The 20898-nt window shown below is 34.6% G+C and overlaps 1 protein-coding gene across 7 annotated transcripts in view; it reads right to left on the reverse strand.

The window, feature by feature from the left end:
- The window catches only part of ANKRD28 (ankyrin repeat domain 28), a 203610-nt gene that overhangs the window by 110650 nt on the left and 72062 nt on the right, over positions 1-20898 (reverse strand). For 3 of the 7 annotated variants that reach the window (XM_032408747.1, XM_032408745.1, XM_032408749.1), the window contains one exon: positions 9345-9428. In XM_032408747.1, the coding sequence (XP_032264638.1) occupies positions 9345-9358 (14 nt within the window). In that variant the 5' untranslated portion in view covers positions 9359-9428. Of the gene's footprint in view, positions 1-9344; positions 9429-10575; positions 12485-20898 lie in introns of those variants that run through there. The other 4 variants (XM_032408744.1, XM_032408750.1, XM_032408748.1 and 1 more) reach the window with 4 other exon arrangements.

Raw genomic sequence — 20898 nt, forward strand, 5'->3', positions numbered from 1 at the left:
GGAAAGAGCACGGAAGAGTAGGGGGGGAAAGTATGTATGACTTGGACTTGTCTTCCCAGTCCCCAGCAGAGTAACCGGGACTAATTTGCCAAGGGAATGAACCAACATACCAAGTTATATCAAATTAAGCTAGCAAGTATTTAATAAGGGCTTATATACTTACAGCTATAAGGGAAAAGCTAAGAATTTCTTGTAGTACTAAACCACCAGGCAGAACTGAGGAGTGACAAAATCAGGGGAGACAACATGGACAGAAAACTAACTGGACATTAAGAAAACTGGACTCTTATCCTATATCTCTTCTAAATATAAGTGACCAAATCAAATAAACTCCAAGGGCTTTAGTTTTGCCTCATCTTTAACAGAGATGATTTAACTACTTGATTTCTAAGATCCCTTTCTAGTACTAACTATCCTACAAAATGGAAGGCATGGTTCTTGCCCTGAGGCAAATTCTATTTAGCAAGTTTAGAATCTAGTATTAATTCATGTTGTAATCTAGACATTGCTTTATCAGCAATAATATTAAAAAGACAAATCCACAAAGAATCCTATTATAAACACGGAATTTACTCTCTTTTACAAATTTAGCAGTAATCAGACACTCCTATGCTAAGGTTTACTTGCCAAAACTACGTATCTTGTATTATTTTTTTAAAGTAGGCTTCATGCCCAACATGGGGCTTGAACTCAGGACTCTGAGATCAAGAGATGCATGCTCTACAGACTGAGCCAGCCAGGCACCCCTAAAATTACATATCAATACCAGGTCCTATTAGAATAAGAGGAGGTAAGGTAATCTATGCCCATCTATGATGGGCAATTTAATTATCAAATATAATACTATTGTTTAGAAAACTAATGTATAGAATTTCGATTTCAAAAATACTGCTGGACTAAACCAGAAAACTGCACTTCACAAAATATGTAACGTGTAAATCTGAAAACATCCAACGGAATGTCAGTCAGTTGTTTCAATCAATAAAATTATTTTTAATGGCTTTTACAGAGCTACATATATTTTAATAGGCATATTTGCCTGAGTTAAGGAGACAGAGCTGAGAGTCTGGGGAGAATACAGGGGCTAGAATTCTTAGGACAGAGTAACAGAGAGAGGCTGGTACAGCTAGAAAATCCCAAAGATCTGCAGATTATCCCCTTGTGTACTCAGCTAAGTACAAAACAGCACATGTGTATAAAAACACGTCTGGGGAAAAGAAGCAACCAAAGTAATTAAAGCAATCAACCTTTTTCTCCTTATCACCCTGACCTAGGGGGTTTTTTGAGGCTTTTTTTTTTTCTTCCCTAACTGCCCCCATGAAATTTTAATACTACTATGTACCTAATCTCTGCAGTTTGGCCCTTTGGAGGGCTGTTAATCATTGTAATAAGGTGATCGATCTTTCTCTCACACATATACACATACATACTCACAGCAAAAAAATAAATTTTGCCAAGTTGGAGGTGATATCACCCCCAGTGAGAATACATGAATTTTGAAGGAACAGTGCTTGGGTTTCATACAGGGAAGTGTCCTGTTTACACAAGCTAAGGTGAAAAACTCGTATTTCCTGGAGCACTGGACAGAGTACTCAAGAAAAACTTACCTCAGTACAGAATACTTAGCATTTTTTTAAAAATTAAGTATCATTTATAGTAGAAACAAAATTTATAAAATATAAATTTCACAAAATATATAAAAGGCCATCCACAGTGAAATTACAAAATTTGCTGAGAGAAATTAAAAATGACCTAAATAGAAGGAGAGCTATAACCATGGGTCAGGAGACTCAACATTGTTAAGATGTTAACTTTTGCCAAGCTGACCTACAGATCAACATAATCCAATTTTGCCCCTAGAATTGACAAGCTGATTCTAAAATTTATATAAAACACAAAGGACCCACCCAAAACAATTTTGAAAAAGGAAAAAGTTGGTGATCAAGACTTATTATAAAGCTATAGCATCACAACAGTATGGTACTGGCATTAACAACAGACTTTTAATAAAGATATAAAGACAATTCAGTAGAAAAAATAGTCTTTTCAACAAATATTTTAATAACTGAATATATCCACATATTAAAAAAGTGAACTTTGGTATATATCGTGCATAATATACAAGTATTTTTTTAAAGATTTATTTATTTGAGAGAGAGAGCACACACAGAGAGAGGGAAAAGCAGACTCCCTGCTGAGCAGGGAGCCCAACATGGGGCTTGATCCCAGGACCCTGCGATCATGACTTGAGCCAAAGGCAGACACTTAACCCAGGCACTCCTGAATAATATACAAATATTAACTCAAAACAGATTATAAATCTAAATGTGAAATTTAAAACCATAAAACCTTTGGAACATACAAGAAAACCTATGTGACACTGAGATAGCTATCTTTTTATTTTATTTTTATTTTTATTTTTTTAAAAGATTTTACTTATTTATTTGACAGAGAGAGACACAGCGAGAGAGGGAACACAAACAGGGGGAGTGGGAGAGGGAGAAGCAGGCTTCCCGTGGAGCAGGGAGCCCGATGCGGGGCTCGATCCCAGGACCGTGGGATCATGACCTGAGCCGAAGGCAGACACTTAACGACTGAGCCACCCAGGCGCCCCGACAGCTATCTTTTTAGATACAACACCAAAACCAAGATCCATAAAAGAATGAATTGATAAACTGGACATCACAGAATTTAAAACTTCTCTTCAAATAAACTCTTAGGAGAATGAAAACACAGCCACAGATTGAGTATTTGTATCCAGAACATATAAAGAACTCTCGAAACTCAAGAGCAAGAAAACGATCCAATTAAGAAAAAAAAACTAGCAAAAACATTTGAAAAGACATTTCACCAACGAGAATATACAGATTGTCAAGAGCTACATGAAAAGATGTTCAATATCATTAGTCATCACAGCAATGCAAATTAAAACTACAATGAGATACACTGTGGGATGGATACAGTGTATCCAATCTATTAGAATTTTTAACATTAGAAAAGACTGATCATACCAAATATTGGTGAGAATGTGGAAAAACAGATTTTCATATCTTGGTGGGAATGTATAATGATACAGCCAATTTGGAAACAGTTGGCAATTTCTTAAAAAGTTAAACATATACCTACCATATGGTCTGACCTTACACTAGACATTTACCCAAGAGAAAGCAAAGCCTATGTTCATATAAAGCCTTATACAGAAAGGTTCATAGTAGCTTTATTTGTAATAGATGAAAAAGGGAAACAACACAAATGTCTACCAATAGTTCAGTGGATAAACATAATTGTGTTTATAGATACAACGGAATACTACTGTTCATACATGCCACAGCATGGATGAAATTCAAAATAATTATGCTGAGTGAAAAAAAAGCTAGACAAAACGACATATATCATTTCATTTATACAAACCTCTAGAAAATACAAATTAGGGGCAAATGGAATCTTTTGGGAGTGATAGAAATGTTAGCTACTTTGATTAAGGTGATGGTTTTATAGGTATATGCACATGCCAAAGCTTATGAAAATAGTACAATTTAAATATATGCAATTTATTGTATGTCAATTATACCTCACTAAAACAAAACAAAACAAAACAAAAGGCTGAGGTGCTAGCTGAGACCTAACAGACCAATTAGTAACTTCAGCTCCGTCTGAAATTTAGGACAGAATTTATGACATTTTGCTATACTATGTAACTATCATTATTTATTTATATGTAATAAGTATAAAAAAATCATCAGCTTTATTGCTGAGTATACGAGTAAAGATACTTCATCTCTATTAAAAGTATCATTGTTTACCCAACACCTATTTATATATACATGTCCAGGAAAATTACTTCAAAGAACTTAGACTATATTTAGTCTATTTGGAAAGACAATAATTTGTTTAATAATTCATAATAAATACAAACATTCTAAAATTTTTGCATGTCCACTGAAGCAGAATTTTTGTTTTCTTGGATCCCACTTTATTTCCAATTAGCAAGATTTAAAAATAATCCAAATGCTCTCTAAAAGGGGGACTGGTAAAATAAATTACATTATAAACAATGCAAAACTCTGTGGCTATCAAGAAAAATGAGGAAGCTTTCATTACTAACAAGGACTATTAATATACCACATTCCCAATATATATTCCCCAAATATACTGGGGATAAAAAATAAAAGATGCAAAATGTGTATATGCTAAATAAAAAACAATACATGACTGGAACATAAAAATAAGCCACCATCAGTTTCTAGCTGCAAAAACAGCTGGTTTGATTTAGACAATACCGTCTTTGTTTCAGAACCACCCAAAAGCCATTTAGTCACAATGACATTTAGTACATACACTCATTTACAGATCTTCGGGGAAAACTGCACATTGGTGAAGAAAATTTAAAAATCTGAAGCCGGAATCTAGAAGCACTGGCAAGAATAGAGGAGAGGTGTCATTTTTAGGCATGGAGAAACTATAGAGGAATTCTCTCCTGAGTGTTAACTGAGTTGGTTCTTCTCTCTTCTTCACTCCCCCCTTTTTACTCTACGTCCCATGGAAGCCAGCGGGAAGTTGGGTGGGTACACCTGAGATGGGGCTGAGAGTTATGGGTTCCAATACTAGTAACTGTGAGTAGCTACAGAAGACCGTGTACATGCATACAGTGTGTACATGTGTATAGTTTTAGGACAGAGAGTACATGTGACCTCAAGTAACTGAGCAAAGAGGTTTTAAGAGCTTAGGAACATCAACAACTTGGTATACTGGAAGCCAGCAGAAGTGACATGTGACCACAAGAAAGACTGGTTGAAGATTAGAGCACTTCTTGCTAATTTCCAGAAAAGATTAGAGAACATGGTGAAGGGTGGGGATGTGTGGAATTCAGGCAACCTGTGTAAACTTAGGGTTTACTACTTTGTGTTAACTGCCAACAATATTATTACAATAATAATGAAAACTAATGATCTGCTTGTGTGATATGTGTATGTATGTGTACTTGCCAAGCACTTCATCTGACAAAGTAAAATCAGTATCATTTCAGTGATCCCAGAAAGTATTTTTGGAAAGCTTAAAAGATGTTAATAATTTGGAAGGCTACTTGGGCAAATCAATCCCCAAATATTTCGAATGATTAAGCTAAATTCAGAAGCGAATAAAATATACAAGATAGCATTTCCAAAAATATTAAGTTATATGATAGATATAGGCAAGGTCTACTTATTGACTAGCTCTTAAATCAACTCTTTTGTGTTTAAAAAGGGTCACTCATAATCTAAGCCTTCCTCTGTTTTAAACACTAAAAACAGCACTGGCTAGATTATAATTACCCCTAGTTTGATATTACTTTGAATGATGTTTTTATCTAGCCAAAAAATCAGGCACCAGGGAGGCTTATGTATTCATTCATTTGCAATCCTGACATTTAATAGCACTTGGTATCATGAAAATTAGGATCACACTTGCATTACAGTTTAAAAGGTAGGAATCCATAGAACATGGCCATAACTTTTAGGGGGAAAAACCAATTTTTGAACCATTATTGCTTTATGGCACTATCTGACAAAAGAAAATGTATTTCTCTTTCTCCAATTTACTTTATTTCCCCAGTTACTATCAAGTCTGACATAGGTTCAAATTCCTGTTCTTCTATACTTACTGATCCTGGAGATGTTCAACCTTTCTGAGTTTTAGTTTTGTTAACTATTGGTGGAATGGAAATGTTAACCTACCAACTTTACAAGATTGCTGTATGAATTGAATCACATAACATAAGAAGGCTTAGGCATATCACTGTCTCTGAAATAAAATTCCATAACACCAATTTTTATCACTCTGGATAGAAGAAAACTTCTATGTGTAGAAAATAATTTTCTTACAAAGTCAGACCTTTCCTCTGAAATGTGTTATTAATATTTCAGACTAAATCATTTGGGCTCCACAACATGGCATTAAGTTCTAGTAAATCCTAGGGAAAGTAAGTAATAATTATTATTATTTTGGCTACATTCATTCATTTACTTATGAAGATTTTTATTTATTTGAAAGAGAGCGAGTGAGTGAGAGAGAGAGCATGAGCAAGGGGAGGGGGAGAAGCAGACGCCCTTGCTGGAACCTGATGTGGGGCTTGATCCCAGGACCCTGGGATTATGACCTGAACTGAAGGCAGTCACTTAACCGACAGAGCCACTCAGGTGCCCTTGGCTACATATATTTAGACATACAAATGAAACCTTCTGGGCAAAAGCAGGTCATTCAGGTCATTCAGAATTTTTAGATCATCTTAAATTTGAAGTTGAAAAAGCACTGAAGTCCATTATTGTAACCCCACACATTTTACAAAAGAAAAGTTAGTCCCAAAGAACTTAAATGGATTTGCTCAAGTAGTATATATAGGTAATAAGGTAAGAAAATATGAGTACTTAGTTCTAATAACTTATATTCCAATTGTTCTTTACACTATATATACATACCACTCGGCCTTTATACTGTGTTTCACCTTTTTGATTAACAGTGCTTCTTCCATGTCCAAGTGACTTTTATTTTTCCAACAGTTTGCTATTTCAACTGCTGCTAGGCAATCAAAAATCTTCTATTAGGTTACCTATCCAAACAACTATTTTCCCTTTATGCCTTCCCATGAAAATGCTGATTTTCTCCATATATGGAATGGCAATATAACCAGTGATGGTAAGCCTCTATTCTTGCCCCAGGGGATAAACCAGGTAATAAACAATGATTGATCTAAGCAAGACGTTAATCCCATTCTACCTTTGTTGGTGGATTGGTTTAGAATAAGCTAGTAAGCACATAATGCAGCAGTCATATCTACTATGAGGAGAAAGCTAAGTCTCACAGAAAAGCTCATCCAGAGCTCTGGCATTACTGTCTTAACCAACCCCCAAATCACCTTGCTCTAGATTAAATTATATAAGCAATAAACCTGTATTTAGTTAGGCAATCAATTACTTGTGGCCCAAAGTTTCCAAATATGAAACTCCAGTATTTTCTAGTGAAATCATCTTACCTAGCTTCTACGATAGAAGACTTCCTTCTCAGACCAAACAATATAAGAGTTTTATTAAAAATCAATTAGGTGTGTTAGTAAAAAAGGTGCTATTTGGTAGTCCACAGTATTCAGAACTTTAGGACATGACTGAAGAAACTAAAATAATAAATCTAAAATAATACAATGTTTATTCAGTATAGAAACAAATCTGAATTTGTATATCCATTCTAAAAATTTATAAAAATAACTTCAAAAACCGTAAGTTCCAAAAAGATGTTATTCTCAATTACTTAAACTTATTTTTGAAAAACACTGCCGTCACACTGACATGAAGCTTAAATATATTTTATTACCTATCAAGAGTCATTTTATACGACAAAACATTGTTTTACTAAACAAATGTATATACATCACCTCTTAAAAGAAAAAATTTACTATCTTGAATTCGAAAAATGGCCACAGATTTAACAAATTGTAAAATTATGACAATACTTTCAACTACTGAGTCACATGAGAAAAGACCAAAAAGTAGCAATAAAAAAAACTTGTCAAAAACCCATGAATCACTGAAGACAACTGAAGAGTCACCCACCCTCAAGAAGGGCCAACTAATTTGAAATACTAACTTAGCTTTTAGTTCGGCCCTAAGTTTCAGAGTAAGGGCACAAGCTAGGAGATGTTAAGAAATGATGGTTAAAAGTAAGTAAAGAAAGAACCTATAAGTAGAGGCTAAAAATTGTAAATGTTTGAGGGTCACACACTAGTGACACATACACAATAGTTCCCAAGGATATGACACTAGAATAAACTGATGCTCAAGATGATTAATTTTTTTAAATTTAAAATAATTTGATTAATATAGCAAAAGCCGGTGTTGGCTATAATGAGACTTTGTAATGATGGGGACATTAATCATGGTAAATAGCATTATAGTCCAAACTTTCTCACCAAGATAAGATTTGTTAGTACTATCAAGGAAACAAACAAACAAACCCAAAAGACTAGAGTTAAGCAGAACAGAAAGCCATTTTCCTCCTTTTCATAAGTCTATACCACTATAATTATTTTCTGTCCTAAGAAAAGTAGACCCTTCAGGACACCCCAATTAGGTAAGTAACCAGGCACTCCATTTAAAATAAATATGTACATCCTGAATTAGGTGCATGTATCCAATAAATATCAACTTCAAGGCAATTCACTTAGGAAGGTTTAAAAAAAATATAATGAAAGCATTTTGTTGGATCACTACTACTGTTAGAACGAACCATTTTAGCTAAAGATCAAATTTATTTGGATAATCCAACTTTTAAAAGATAAATACTTTTTATAGCTACTTAATATTACCATACTAGTACTGTACGAAAGAATGAAGGAAAAGATGAGAGTTTGAGATGAACCTGCAGGTTTTCATAGAATTACTAATCATTTTTGGTCATCTGTTTTGGTGTTGCTATAGCAACTTTATGATTCATGACCCCCTCACCCCAATAATTCAGAGGACTGAATTATGTATGAAAAATGTATTGCCAATGTGTTTCCAGTATCAGTAACACACATTAATGAATCTGATCTTACTATAGTAAATTATATATTTTTAGCCTCAATTTAGTAAATTAAAGAAACTACCGGCCACTAGAGAAACACAGAGGAAATTATCCATATACCTAATCTTTATAAAACTGTGTCTCATGTCAGTCTTGAATGTGAAATCCACTGTATCTTTTAGTTTCAAATATGTCTCTCTTTACTGAGAGACTCAAACAGATGAGTCTGTGTATAATGCTTACAATGCTTATATACAGAAAACAAATTTGATCTCATAATTAAATTAGATACAAACTTAATAGAAATGTCTTTTATTTAAAGTTCACAAAAAAGAACCCTCATCTAAAATGCATACAAGTATTTAATAGTGAAGTGTCATGATGTCTTCAACTTACTTTCAAATAGGATTCAGCAAAAGAAAAAGAAAAACTGTATGAGTACATATATATAATACATGTAAATATAAGAGGGAAAAGCAAATGTGGCAAATTGCTATCAATGCTGGATCTACGTGGAAGATATATGGGTATTCAGAGTATTTTTTCAGCTTTTCTGTGGAAAAATTTCCAAGTAAAAAGATGGGGAAACAAAGGACCCTCACAGGCTCCTAGCTCACTTGTGTTATAGTCTTTATCCTGAATATATGTCCAGTCCCTTTCTTTTGAGGCAATTACCTCAAGACCCTTCTGCTTTCATTTACAACAACTGTTATAGAACTGTGTTATGTCTTTTTAAGGAAATCATATCTCCAGGAAAGAGTTTTTATAAGTAGATTTAAAGGCCAGTATCAGTGAATCAATTGTTTTACCTGAAAGTTAACATCTTCTTTCTTAAATATTAGTGCTCGAACTTCATCAGGATCTCCATTAAATATAGCTTGCACCAGTGATGGCTAAAATACAAGAGAGCAATAAAAATATTAATCACACTGCATGGATGATTCTAAAGATATTTCCACATAACTTTTAAACCTAAAATTTTTCTCCCCTTTAGCAACAATAATCAATTTGGTTTTTGACATTAACCAAAAGTTTCAGGAAGTCAAATCATATGAAAGTACAGGATTCCTCCCTGAATAAAAAAGGCCTAATTAAAAAAAAAAAATCAGTTCAGTATGACCAAAATTAGGTAGATAGTAAACACAATCAAACTTTATTTTGTGTGGGTAGAAGTCTTTTGTTTATACATGTGTGTATATATATGATAAAAACAAAGTCTCTTCCAAATACAAGTGTGACATCTCAACATCTACTTGTGGAACATAACTTGTCAAACAAGCCATTCCTAGGCCACACTGAGGCCCATGAAGGTAGTAGGCCTTTTTGAAAAGTTCCTTTGGGGCATTAAGTAACTTGCATGCGTTAGCATTACACGTTATACAGATAGAAATCCAAGGAAGAAAATCTGGCAATTGATGAAAATCACTACTATCCAAAGACCAAAAAATACCATATACCTGAAAAACACGAAGAGGCAAACACGTGTATCTAAATATAACAATTTCTTAACAACACAGCCTCTCTGATAAGGTATCATATTATACTAGTCAAACAAGAAACCAATTGACAACAACATTAAAAGTAAGGTTAAGGATGAAGTCTGATTCTTTTTCATATAAAAGTGCTACGTGTAAATACATAAAATTCATTACAGAAAAGGCTGTGCCTCGGTATTTCTAGCCATAGCTTTCCTAAAACATACAGTTCCTCATTCTTGTTACAGCAGTTTTTAAAACCACAAAATGAAAACAGAAACGTGGTTGCCAGAACTACGATTCTCAATTTTTTTAAAAAAAGTCTTTTTAAGAGAGTAAGAGATAGTAAGTAAAGTCTGAAATGGGTTATCTAAACATCTAAAGCAGTAAAAATCAGAAATGTGTGCATTTTATACCTAAGTAATACTATATCATATTTACATACCTATATTGCTTTATTTGGGTTTTTTATGAAACTAGTGGAAACCAACTTATGTTTATTCTTAAAAGATAAAATTTACCCTACTAGTTCAGAAGACAGTAAACATAAACTCTCATATCTTACCAATACACTTCCAGAAGGTGGTGAATGTAGGGATTTATTTTCCTGTGGCAATTTAGAAATGAAGGCAGGAGATTCATCTTCTACCTCCTCCAAAACAACAATACACACTCGACTCATTCGCTCTTTTAAAATACTAAATCCCAAGCTATGTGATAAAAGTCACAGTTGGAAGAGCACAAGTAGTTTTTCCTCTTCTGTACAACACTTAGGATCATTCTCTGAACAGCGCAGCTGGTTTTTTAAAGTTAATAAGTACTATCAGAAAAACTGAAGTTTAAAATTATGACTACATAACATAACTTCCTAAAAACAACAAAATTCTATTATCTTCTGTTGGGTTACTATAATACTTAAAAGAAATTTCACATCAACATGTCAATTACTAAAACGGAGTCCAGTACAAGCTCATTTAAAAATATTTTTCCCCTACCAAAATAGTCATATTGCTCTCTGTCTCACAGAAATTTACTTGCATAAAAAGATCATTGTTTGGGGCAACAACACCACACAATACAAAATGAAATGAGAAACAATTACTGTGACAGAGATGATTACAGCTATACCCACTCTTGCCTGCAAGGTCATATAGTTACCAGTAGCTGACTTGCTTGTAATTAAAAAAAAAAAAAATCTCACTATTTTGTTTCCACTTCTAACTTGTCTTCATTTCTTCAGCTTCTGGTTTAATACAGATATTATCCAGAAAAAAAAAAATATCTAGAGCTCAGCACAAATTCTTAAAATAAAGCTCAGAGGTTGACAATTCTTTCTGTGTTTGGGAAAGAAAAAAAAAAAAAAAACAACACTCTGCATTAATAGCAAAGCTGCAGTACATTTACATGCGATGAGTCAGACCACAAGAGACAATAGGACTCTTGGTACTAGAATACAGCTTGATTAATCCAGATATCCCATGTAATAGAAGAAACACAGATAGCTTTATTCCCATCAATAGCATAAGCAAGGCAGAGCGTTCATTCTTTCTCCATCAGGCAGTTGTCTGTGGCTGCTCCAGCAAAAGGGCACAGCACCAGGCAGAAATAGTGTTAGCAGAGGATCCTAATGGAACAGGCAGGCTGCGAAGGAATTAGAAGGCATTTGAGCTCAAATTACTGCTTCAGGCTTTTCATTTTAAAAAAAGAGAAAAAAGCCCAGTAGTTTATCATTCCAGTGTTTCCTTTGATCTCCACATGAATACAGCTTCCATTAAATAGTCTTCATTCACAGGAAAAAACAGCAGACTGTGCATCTTCTTTGAGCCAACTACTTTATTCAATCATCTGCTCTGTGCCAGTAGTTTCCTTCCACTGTAAAAACCGCTACAGTTACCCTTTTCAGTAGATTTCAGATGCTTTCCCGTTCCTCAGATGATCTTGCAAAATGCCACTAATACCTCCGATGAGTAGGTCCTTAAAAAATATCTACGGAACCTCAGGATCAGCCCCACAGAAGCATTCCAACTGAGCAACAGTCTGAAGAGCAAAGACTGCAGAACCGCAGGATGAAATGCCTAGTAATGCTCACATGTTACACTTACCAGAGATCTGAGCTACTGCTCGGGATGTAACTTCCTCTAGCAGGAGAAAAAAATAGTGCATTTGGACAGCCTTCACAATTAGAAGGTTCATGCCAGTTCTGTGACTAATCCAGATCAAACTGAAAAATTCTATAACTGAAAAATGAGTGCGCTTTTAACATTTTCCACTAAAAGCCACAAGGAAATCTGGTGTACTGCCTCTGCTGACTAACACTGGTTTTAGCAAGTAAACAATTCCAAACAGCTTAACTGCTTTCGTATGTTACAATATAGCAAATGTTTAACCCTATAATGACAGCTGCAATAAGAATGTCTGCAGTGAGCCCATAAAAGAGATGAAGGAGAAATATTTATGAGAACATAAAAACACAAATCTAAGATTTTATTCTTTTTTACCAAGATCATTTTTTAATAAACCAAATATATTTATTTTCAAAAATGCAAAAAGTTCAAACAAAGAAATTTAAGATTTACTAACAATTTCTAGGTTGTTGAATTTAATCTATCAGGTCATATATTTAAAGGGAAAAAATAAAAATGTAAAAATGTAAAAATCCTAGCTTGAAACTTCTATGGATCATCTGAATTTCACTGAAGAAATTAAATAATTCTACCTTCCCATCTAGAAATGGAATAAAGCCTTAAAATCTTTTAAACAGCTTCATGAAACTATTGTTTAAAGTCCTTAGCATTAATTTTCTTTCTATATGTCAAAAAAGGCACAGGGTAACATAAAGAAAGCAAAGATTCTCCTTTCTCTATAAAATTAATTTCCCCAAAGCTACAAATTAAGTGTCAAAGGCAACCAATTTATAGTTGGGTTTCCTCTTCTTTCTCTATTTACTAATAAACAAGTCAGATATTTCCCAACAAAAAATTACGAAGAAAATACCGTGGTTTCCCTTCAATCTTTATTCTTTCTCCTATCAACTAGCATTTTTATTCATAAACATAATAGCTATTTTTGAACATTTATGATGCACTAAGTATTGTACATTCTCATTTAATACAATAACCTTATGTTTCCATATAATTAAGAGGAAAAAAACAGACACAAAAATTAAGTATTTTATCCAAAGGCATATAAATTAGTAAAGTTGTGCCTAATTCCAAACACACTGCTCTTCTGAATCTATTCTGCTTCCACTGAGTGTACACACTAGTACATGTACCCCCCACCCTTCTACTCTCTGTCAAGATCTTTGCAACCTAGACTGTAAGAGTAATCTTAAAAGACTGGTAATCTATAATGGTTGTGAAAAGTTTAGGTAACAAAGGAATATACTATTTACTGCCATAATATTCCTAAACAAGTTATTTTTAAATGGGTATTTCAGGGCTACTGTTATCACATGTGTTTAAGCCAATTTATTTACCAAAACATAAAAAAAAAAAAAACCAGCATGATATAGATAATGTAAGAATGCCAGAATTTAAGAACAAAAACCATTAAATGTCATCTATGAAAAAACCCATAATCCTAATATAATTTTATCAAGATACTAAAATATGCTAACAATTCATAGTTGTATTTTAAAACACATAAAATATAAAATGGTTTTACGCCAAATTAAAGATCTGCAAATATTTTGACATACAAAATGATGTTAACTATCTCCACATGGCTAAATCAAAAATCTCATCTTGATATGTGAAACATGTGAAAATGAAACCACTTTGGTAACAGTATCCTATATTCTATCTTCAGGGTTTTTTTTTCCCCCACCCCAAACAAAAAGCTCTTTTTATTTTTATTTTTTATTTTTTTTTTTAAAGATTTTATTTATTTATTTGACAGAGAGATAGAGAGAGAGCCCAAGTAGGCAGAGAAGCAGGCAGATGGAGAGGGAGAAGCAGGCTCCCCGCAGAGCAGGGAGCCCGATGCGGGACTCGATCCCAGGACCCTGGGATCATGACCTGAGCCGAAGGCAGCCGCCTAACCGACTGAGCCACCCAGGCGCCCCAAAAAGCTCTTTTTATATAGACAACTTTAACTTGTTCCAAAGTATCCAGTGTATAAATTCACCTACTTAAACAGGTACATCCTGTCTCTTGTTCTATGTCAACTTCCATACTTAGGTCTTTCCTGGCCAGAGCACAAGCTCCTTGAAGGCAGGGACTATGTTTTTATATACACCATGTGCACACAATTACTTCCCTTCCACTTTCTTCCACTTACAAACAATTTCATTGAAAAGAATCCCACTATGTCACAAGACTCTGGAAATTGCGTGGCAAAATTATAAAAGACAACAGGGACCTGAAAAAAAAAAAAAAAAAGACAACAGGGAATTCATATGTATATATGAATATGTATATATTAAGGGGTGCCTGGGAGGTACAGTCAGTTAAGGTTCTGGCTCTTGGTTTCAGCTCAGGTCATGATCTCAGGGTCCTGAGATCAAGCCTCACCTCACGACAGCTCACACTCAGCCTGGAGTCTGCTTGAGAGTCTCTCTCCCTCTCCCTCTGCCCCTCCCGCTCATGCGTTCTAAAATAAATAAATTAAAAATTTTTTAAAAGAGTATATATATTATATATACACACACACATACTTTAATCAGAAAACACAACAGGCATTAAAGTGCAGTAAAATGAGTTTCATACCTCTAGTAGGTAAGCAACTTAACATGTAGAAGTTGACAGGATATAAAACAATGATATAGGATGACAGCTAAAATTAAGGCCTCAGGAATCAGCCTACCTGGAATTCAAATTCTGATTCCATTATTGATTAGCTGTGTCCTTGGGCAAGGCAAATTCCTTGAGCCCAAATTTCTTTACACTTACAAGAATAATAATCTCCAGATATTTTTATCTAGGAGAAATACAGTAATAGCACCGAGACTAACTGAGAACGTAGGCTTTGTAGCCAAACTGCCTGTGTTCTAATCTAACTTCCTACTAACAAACCTAAGTATGACCTTGAGCAAGTTACTTAACCTCTCCATGTCTCATTTCAACATCTATTAAAGGACATTAACAGAATTTACTTTGAAATAAAATGAAGACAGTCTTATTATTATGGATATTTAAGGTAACAGAATGATATCCCCTGTCAGGGCAGTAGTTTCTCCCCCTATTGGCGAGGTGATTCAGACTGGTGTCTGGAAATTGCAATTCAGTTGCTTAAGTACAACTCCCCATACTCCACCCACCGCCCCCTTTTCAGGCCTCTTAAGAGACTGCTAGAAGTTTGTCATAACACTCCAGTAACCAAACTAAGCGTTACTGAGGAGAGGAAGCAGTAAATTAAGGCAACAAGTAGGACTAGGGGTTTTACTATTCTTCCACATTCACTGTATTTTACAGTCTAAGGGAAGAGAAAGGGTAAAAATTACTGGTCCATAATATCCTATACAATAAAAAACAGATGAAAAAAACAGAGATAAATACTTCACTATTTATTATTATTTAAGCTAACAGCACCATATGGCACTGTTTTACACCTTCTACTAAGTAAGATAAGCCCTTAATCTCAAGGAACTCTTATCTTAAAGGAAAAGGAGACAGGTCAAGAACTATTTAAGAAATTAGGAATGTACAAAGTTATTTATGATGAAAAATTATTGACAAAGATTGTGCAAACTTAAGTTCAATCATTTTTTTTTCAGTTGAACAACGGCAAAGGGATGTGGTTTTTTTTCTTGAGGCACTTACTTTTTTAGGCCAAATTAGATTAAATTTTTAATAAGCCAACAAATTTAAACTCTGACAACTTCATAATCCTTCCATTCTTCATGCTAAAATGTATTCTATCAACAGCTTACTCCTACTTTTCACAGAATCACGTAACAGTAAAGCTGGTTTAAACTTTTAATGGTAAGATATTTAATGTCCTGAAAGATTTTTTTTTTTAAGGTTCCTAATTTTGTTACACCAGAATTTCTTTTTCTGACACAAATGATTTTTTCTTTCTGTATAGAGATTCAATCCAAAGCTCATCTTATCTGTGCTCCTCCAATATTGATCTGTGACCTCCATATTGATTATCATAGAAAAGGAATTTTACTCAGGGTGTATAAAGTGGCTACTCTGTACCAAGCTAGTCTCTGAGTATTAAAAAATAAAAAGCCTGTGGTGAAATATGTTAAGGAAGTGGGTTTAAACCACATTTCAGAAACATTTCTCATAGTTCAAGAATCCTGAACAATCTCCTTGAGCTAGGCTTTATCTGCCTACTTTAGAAAAAGTTCTATGAACAGATTTAAAAGAAAATGGGGCAGAAGGAGAGGAAGGGAAAAAATTTTTTTAAATAGCTGTTCTTTTTTTAAAAAATTTTATTTTATTATGTTATGTTAGTCCCTATCAAAATACCATCAACTTTTCTCAAAGAAATGGAACAAATAATCCTAAATCTGTACGGAACCAGAAAAGACCCCGAATAGCCAGAGGAATGTTGAAAAAGAAAAGCAAAGCTGGTGGCATCACAATTCCGGACTTCAAGCTCTATTACAAAGCTGTCATCATCAAGACAGTATGGTACTGGCACAAAAACAGACACATAGATCAATGGAACAGAAGAGAGAGCCCAGAAATGGACCCTCAACTCTATGGTCAACTAATTTTCGACAAAGCAGGAAAGAATGTCCAATGGAAAAAAGACACTCTTTTCAACAAATGGTGTTGGGAAAACTGGACAGCCACATGTAAATAGCTGTTCTTTACGTTATTGGTCAGATTTCCCTGTTCTTAGTACAGCCACTGAAAAATGACTATTTAAAAATGATGAATTCAAAATCCTTATAACACATGCAAATTAATTCTCTGCACATAATGTATTTACAAACTAGGCTATTTTTTTAAATGTTACCCACCATACTTCCAAAATGGCTGACAACTGGCGTGAGCCAAACTACTCATGCTGTTTGACAAAGTCCAAGTATGGGGGACGATCCTGAAAACAGGAGATTCCACAGCTGGCTCCTGCTATTCTCTTTCATTTGTTTATGGCAATCTTTATAATTGTGGGAATATTTCTGGGCTGGCTCCTGCTATTCTTTTTCATTTTATTTACGGCAATCTTTATAATTATGGGAATATTTCTGGGGTTTCATGATAAAGTGACTACTCATCTTAGTTACGCCTATCTAAGCAATCATAATGAAACTAATTCCACGAAGAATTAGTTTCTATAGAACAAAATAACAAGACGGTCACGCTCTGCCTAGCACCTTTCTCTTTGCATACTGTTTTTTAGTTTTAGCGAAAGCCAATAAGCAGAAATCAATAAAGGTCATGTTAATCATTACAAAGGAAAAATGAAAGAAGGCCATGGCTGTAATCCAGAAAATGATCTAAGATTTGGAAAAACAAAAATATCCTAACATATAAATAAAGTTCCTCCGAGGCTGTCAGGAGGAGATGCTTGCAACCTGATCCTGTGTCTGTGTCTCCTCATTCGCCGACGCCGTCCTTTCCTACGAGAGACCCACCCTGGCTAGAGCTGGACTCCGGCAGACAACCACTGTTATCCAATGATCTCAAGAGGTTTGATCCCACTGGTATGTTATAATGTTAATAACAAATTGTTAACCCTTCCATTATTAATATTATCATATACTGCACATTGTTAACATATATTAATATTACCTATTATTACTCTGAAGTGTTCTTTTCAAAGACCTATCCATATTCTGCATCTATTCTTCCCATCTTCCATTCACCAGAACATTTAATTTTTAGGTAAGTTCAGAGCCTCACAGAACAAAGTCTATACTTCCCAGCCTCCCTTGTAGCTGGGAGCCACAACACAAAGTTCTGACCAGCATTTTAAGTAGAGGTGTTACGTGGTTTCCAGAAAACTTCCTATTCCTACAAGGACAAATGGTATATCCACCCTGCTTCCTGGAACATGGATGACTCACCACCATCTTAAACCAAACAAGGACCAGAATCTAGGGTGGTGGAAGAGTAGGCTAGAGGGGTTCTGGGTCCCTTGAGGACTCTGTGGGACAGAACTTCCATAAAAGCCCTAGACTGCCCATCTCCCAACTCTTGTGTTACAAAGAAACAGAACTTCTACCTTATTTAAGTCAATGTGATTTTGAGTCTCTTTTACTCAGAGCTGAAGCTAACACTAAATGATAACCTTACTCTTCCTTCAGTCATCAATCAGTGATCCACATTTTAGTACAGTATAAATTTTCAATAAATAAAATGAATTATAAACATTAACTGCAACAAACTACACAGAAACAATTAGCAGAAAACAGCTCAAAGAATGAATCTGCTATATTGCACTGGGTAAGCAAAGAAAAATCAGTGGAGGGAGAAGGAAACAAATATTTATCACAAATAGTCTCACTGTGGGGTGCCTGGGTGGCTCAGTTGGTTAGGCATCTGACTCTTGCTTTCAGCTCGGGTCATGACCTCAGAGTCATGGGATCGAGACCTGCATGGGGCTCTGTGCTCAGCATCGAGTCTGCTTGAAATTCTCTCTCCTTCTGGCCCTACTCCTGCTCTCTCTCTCTCAATAAATAAATAAAATCTTAAAAAAAATATTCTCACTGAATCCTCATCACTTCTTGTGGGTACTACTACCCAAGTTATATATGGGAAGTGGAGGCTCAGTAACACCCAGTCAGTCAATGACTCATCCGTTCATCTATATTTATTCATCATCTACTATGTGCCAGGCTTTCTGTTATGCTAAGGAAACAAAATTATGAATAAACAATCAATCCTTACTCTAACGGAGCTTACATACAAATAAATATTATATAATTGCAAACTGCGATAAACTGTAGAAGGAAAAAATTTCTTGGAGGGGAAAAAACTAGAGGAAGGTCCATGTGGCTGCAGCAAACAACCATGAGTAACAGTAACAGATGTAGTTGGGAGAAATAGGTAAACTCAAGACTATACAGGGCTTTGTAAGCCAATATAAAGTTTATATTTTCTAAGTGATTGAAAAGTCATTAGAAATTTTTAAGCAAGACAATCATCATGATTTGCTTTACAAAGATCATGTGGCTTCAGTGTAGAGAACGAATTTGAGGAGAAGAATGGAAGCCAAAGGACTAGTTAGGAGACTGTTGCAATAATCCAAAAAGTAGGTAATTTGAACTAGGATGTTGAGGATGTAAATGCAGAGACTGAGATATATTTTAGGAACAGGATTTACATGACATACTAGTAGATAGGCTGTAGGGGTGAGGGAGAAGATGGTAATCACAAACAACTCCCAGGTTTTTTACATAAGCAACAAGTGCTTACAGGAGCTTAAGCAATCTAGGCCTTCTTCAGTTTCCTAATTTAATGAGTAATATGACTTGTTGCATCATATCCAAGGACCCTTCAGGCTCTACATCAGTTCCAAATCTTAGTCCAAAATCTGTATCCTGAAATCTACTCTCATGATTTGAAAATGAAATGTTAACAATCCCGAACCTGTCTAATTCTGAGTATAAAAAAGTTTCTAAAGGATGGTGAGATTTGTTCCATCCCACTCAAAATTCAGTACACTGAAATAATCTAAAAACCTTTTGGCAAGAATATCTCATTTGTAAAACATTCAAAATTATAATAGCAACTGATTCAACAAATATTTCATATTAATATTTCCACTCTACTATACACACACCAAGAAATTATGAAATGTCATATATCATCTCCACCTTCAAAGACCTTATGCAACCTAAGGATTTTTTGGATATTACACCAAAAACACAGGCAACAAAGGCAAACAGAAACACGTGGGACTATATCAAACTAAAAAACTTCTGCACAGCAAAGGAAAGTATCAACAAAATGAAAAGACAACCTATGGAATGGGAGAAAATATCTGTAATCCATATATATCCAATAACAGATTAATATCCAAAATATATAAGGAACTGACATAACTCGATAGCAAAAAAAACAAAAACAAACAAAAAAACACCCAAATAACCTGATTTTTAAAAATAGACAAAGGACCTAAATAAATATTTTTCTAGAAAAGACATACAATTGGCCACAGGTACATGAAAAGGTGCTCTACTCACTAAACATTAGGGAAATGCAAAGCAAAATCACAATGAGTTTTCACCTCACACCTAATAGGATGACTAATAATATCAAAAAGAAGAGAGAGAACATGTTGGTGAAGTTGTGGAGAAAAGAGAATGCTTGTACACTCTTGGTTGAATGTAAATTGGTACAGCCATCATGGAAAACAGTATGAAGATTCCTCAAAAAGTTAAATATAAAACTACCAAAGGATCCTGCAATCTCACTTCTGGGTATATATCCAAAGAAAATCAAATCAGTATCTCGAAGAGCTGTCTACACTTCCAGGTTCATTGCAACATTAACAAAGACAAGAAATAGAAACAACCTGTTTGTCAACAGATGAATGGATACAAAAAAATATGCTATATGTATATAAAATGGAGTATTATTCAGTCATAAAAATGAAGGATCCTGCCATTTCCAACATGGATGAACCTAGAGGACATTTACGTTAATAAAATAAGCATAAATAAGCCAGACACAAAAAGACAAATACTGTATTATTCCACTTACATGTGGAATCTAAAAAATTGAATGCATAGAAGCAGAGTAGAATGGGGATTGCCAGGGGCATGGGGGTGGGGGGGGAAGGGAAATGGGAAGACTTTGGTCAGAGGGTGCAAACTTTCAGTTTTAAGAATAGTAACTTTTGGGGATCTATACCACACAGCACGATGGCTACAGTTAACAATACTGAACTATATACTTTAAATCTGCTGAGACTAGATATTATGTTCTTACCACAAAAGAAAAAAAAGGTAACTATGAGACGTGATGGATGTGTTAATTAA

The sequence above is a fragment of the Phoca vitulina genome, unplaced genomic scaffold (assembly GCF_004348235.1).
Source record: "Phoca vitulina isolate PV1807 unplaced genomic scaffold, GSC_HSeal_1.0 scaffold10, whole genome shotgun sequence".
Taxonomy (NCBI): Eukaryota; Metazoa; Chordata; class Mammalia; order Carnivora; family Phocidae; genus Phoca; species Phoca vitulina.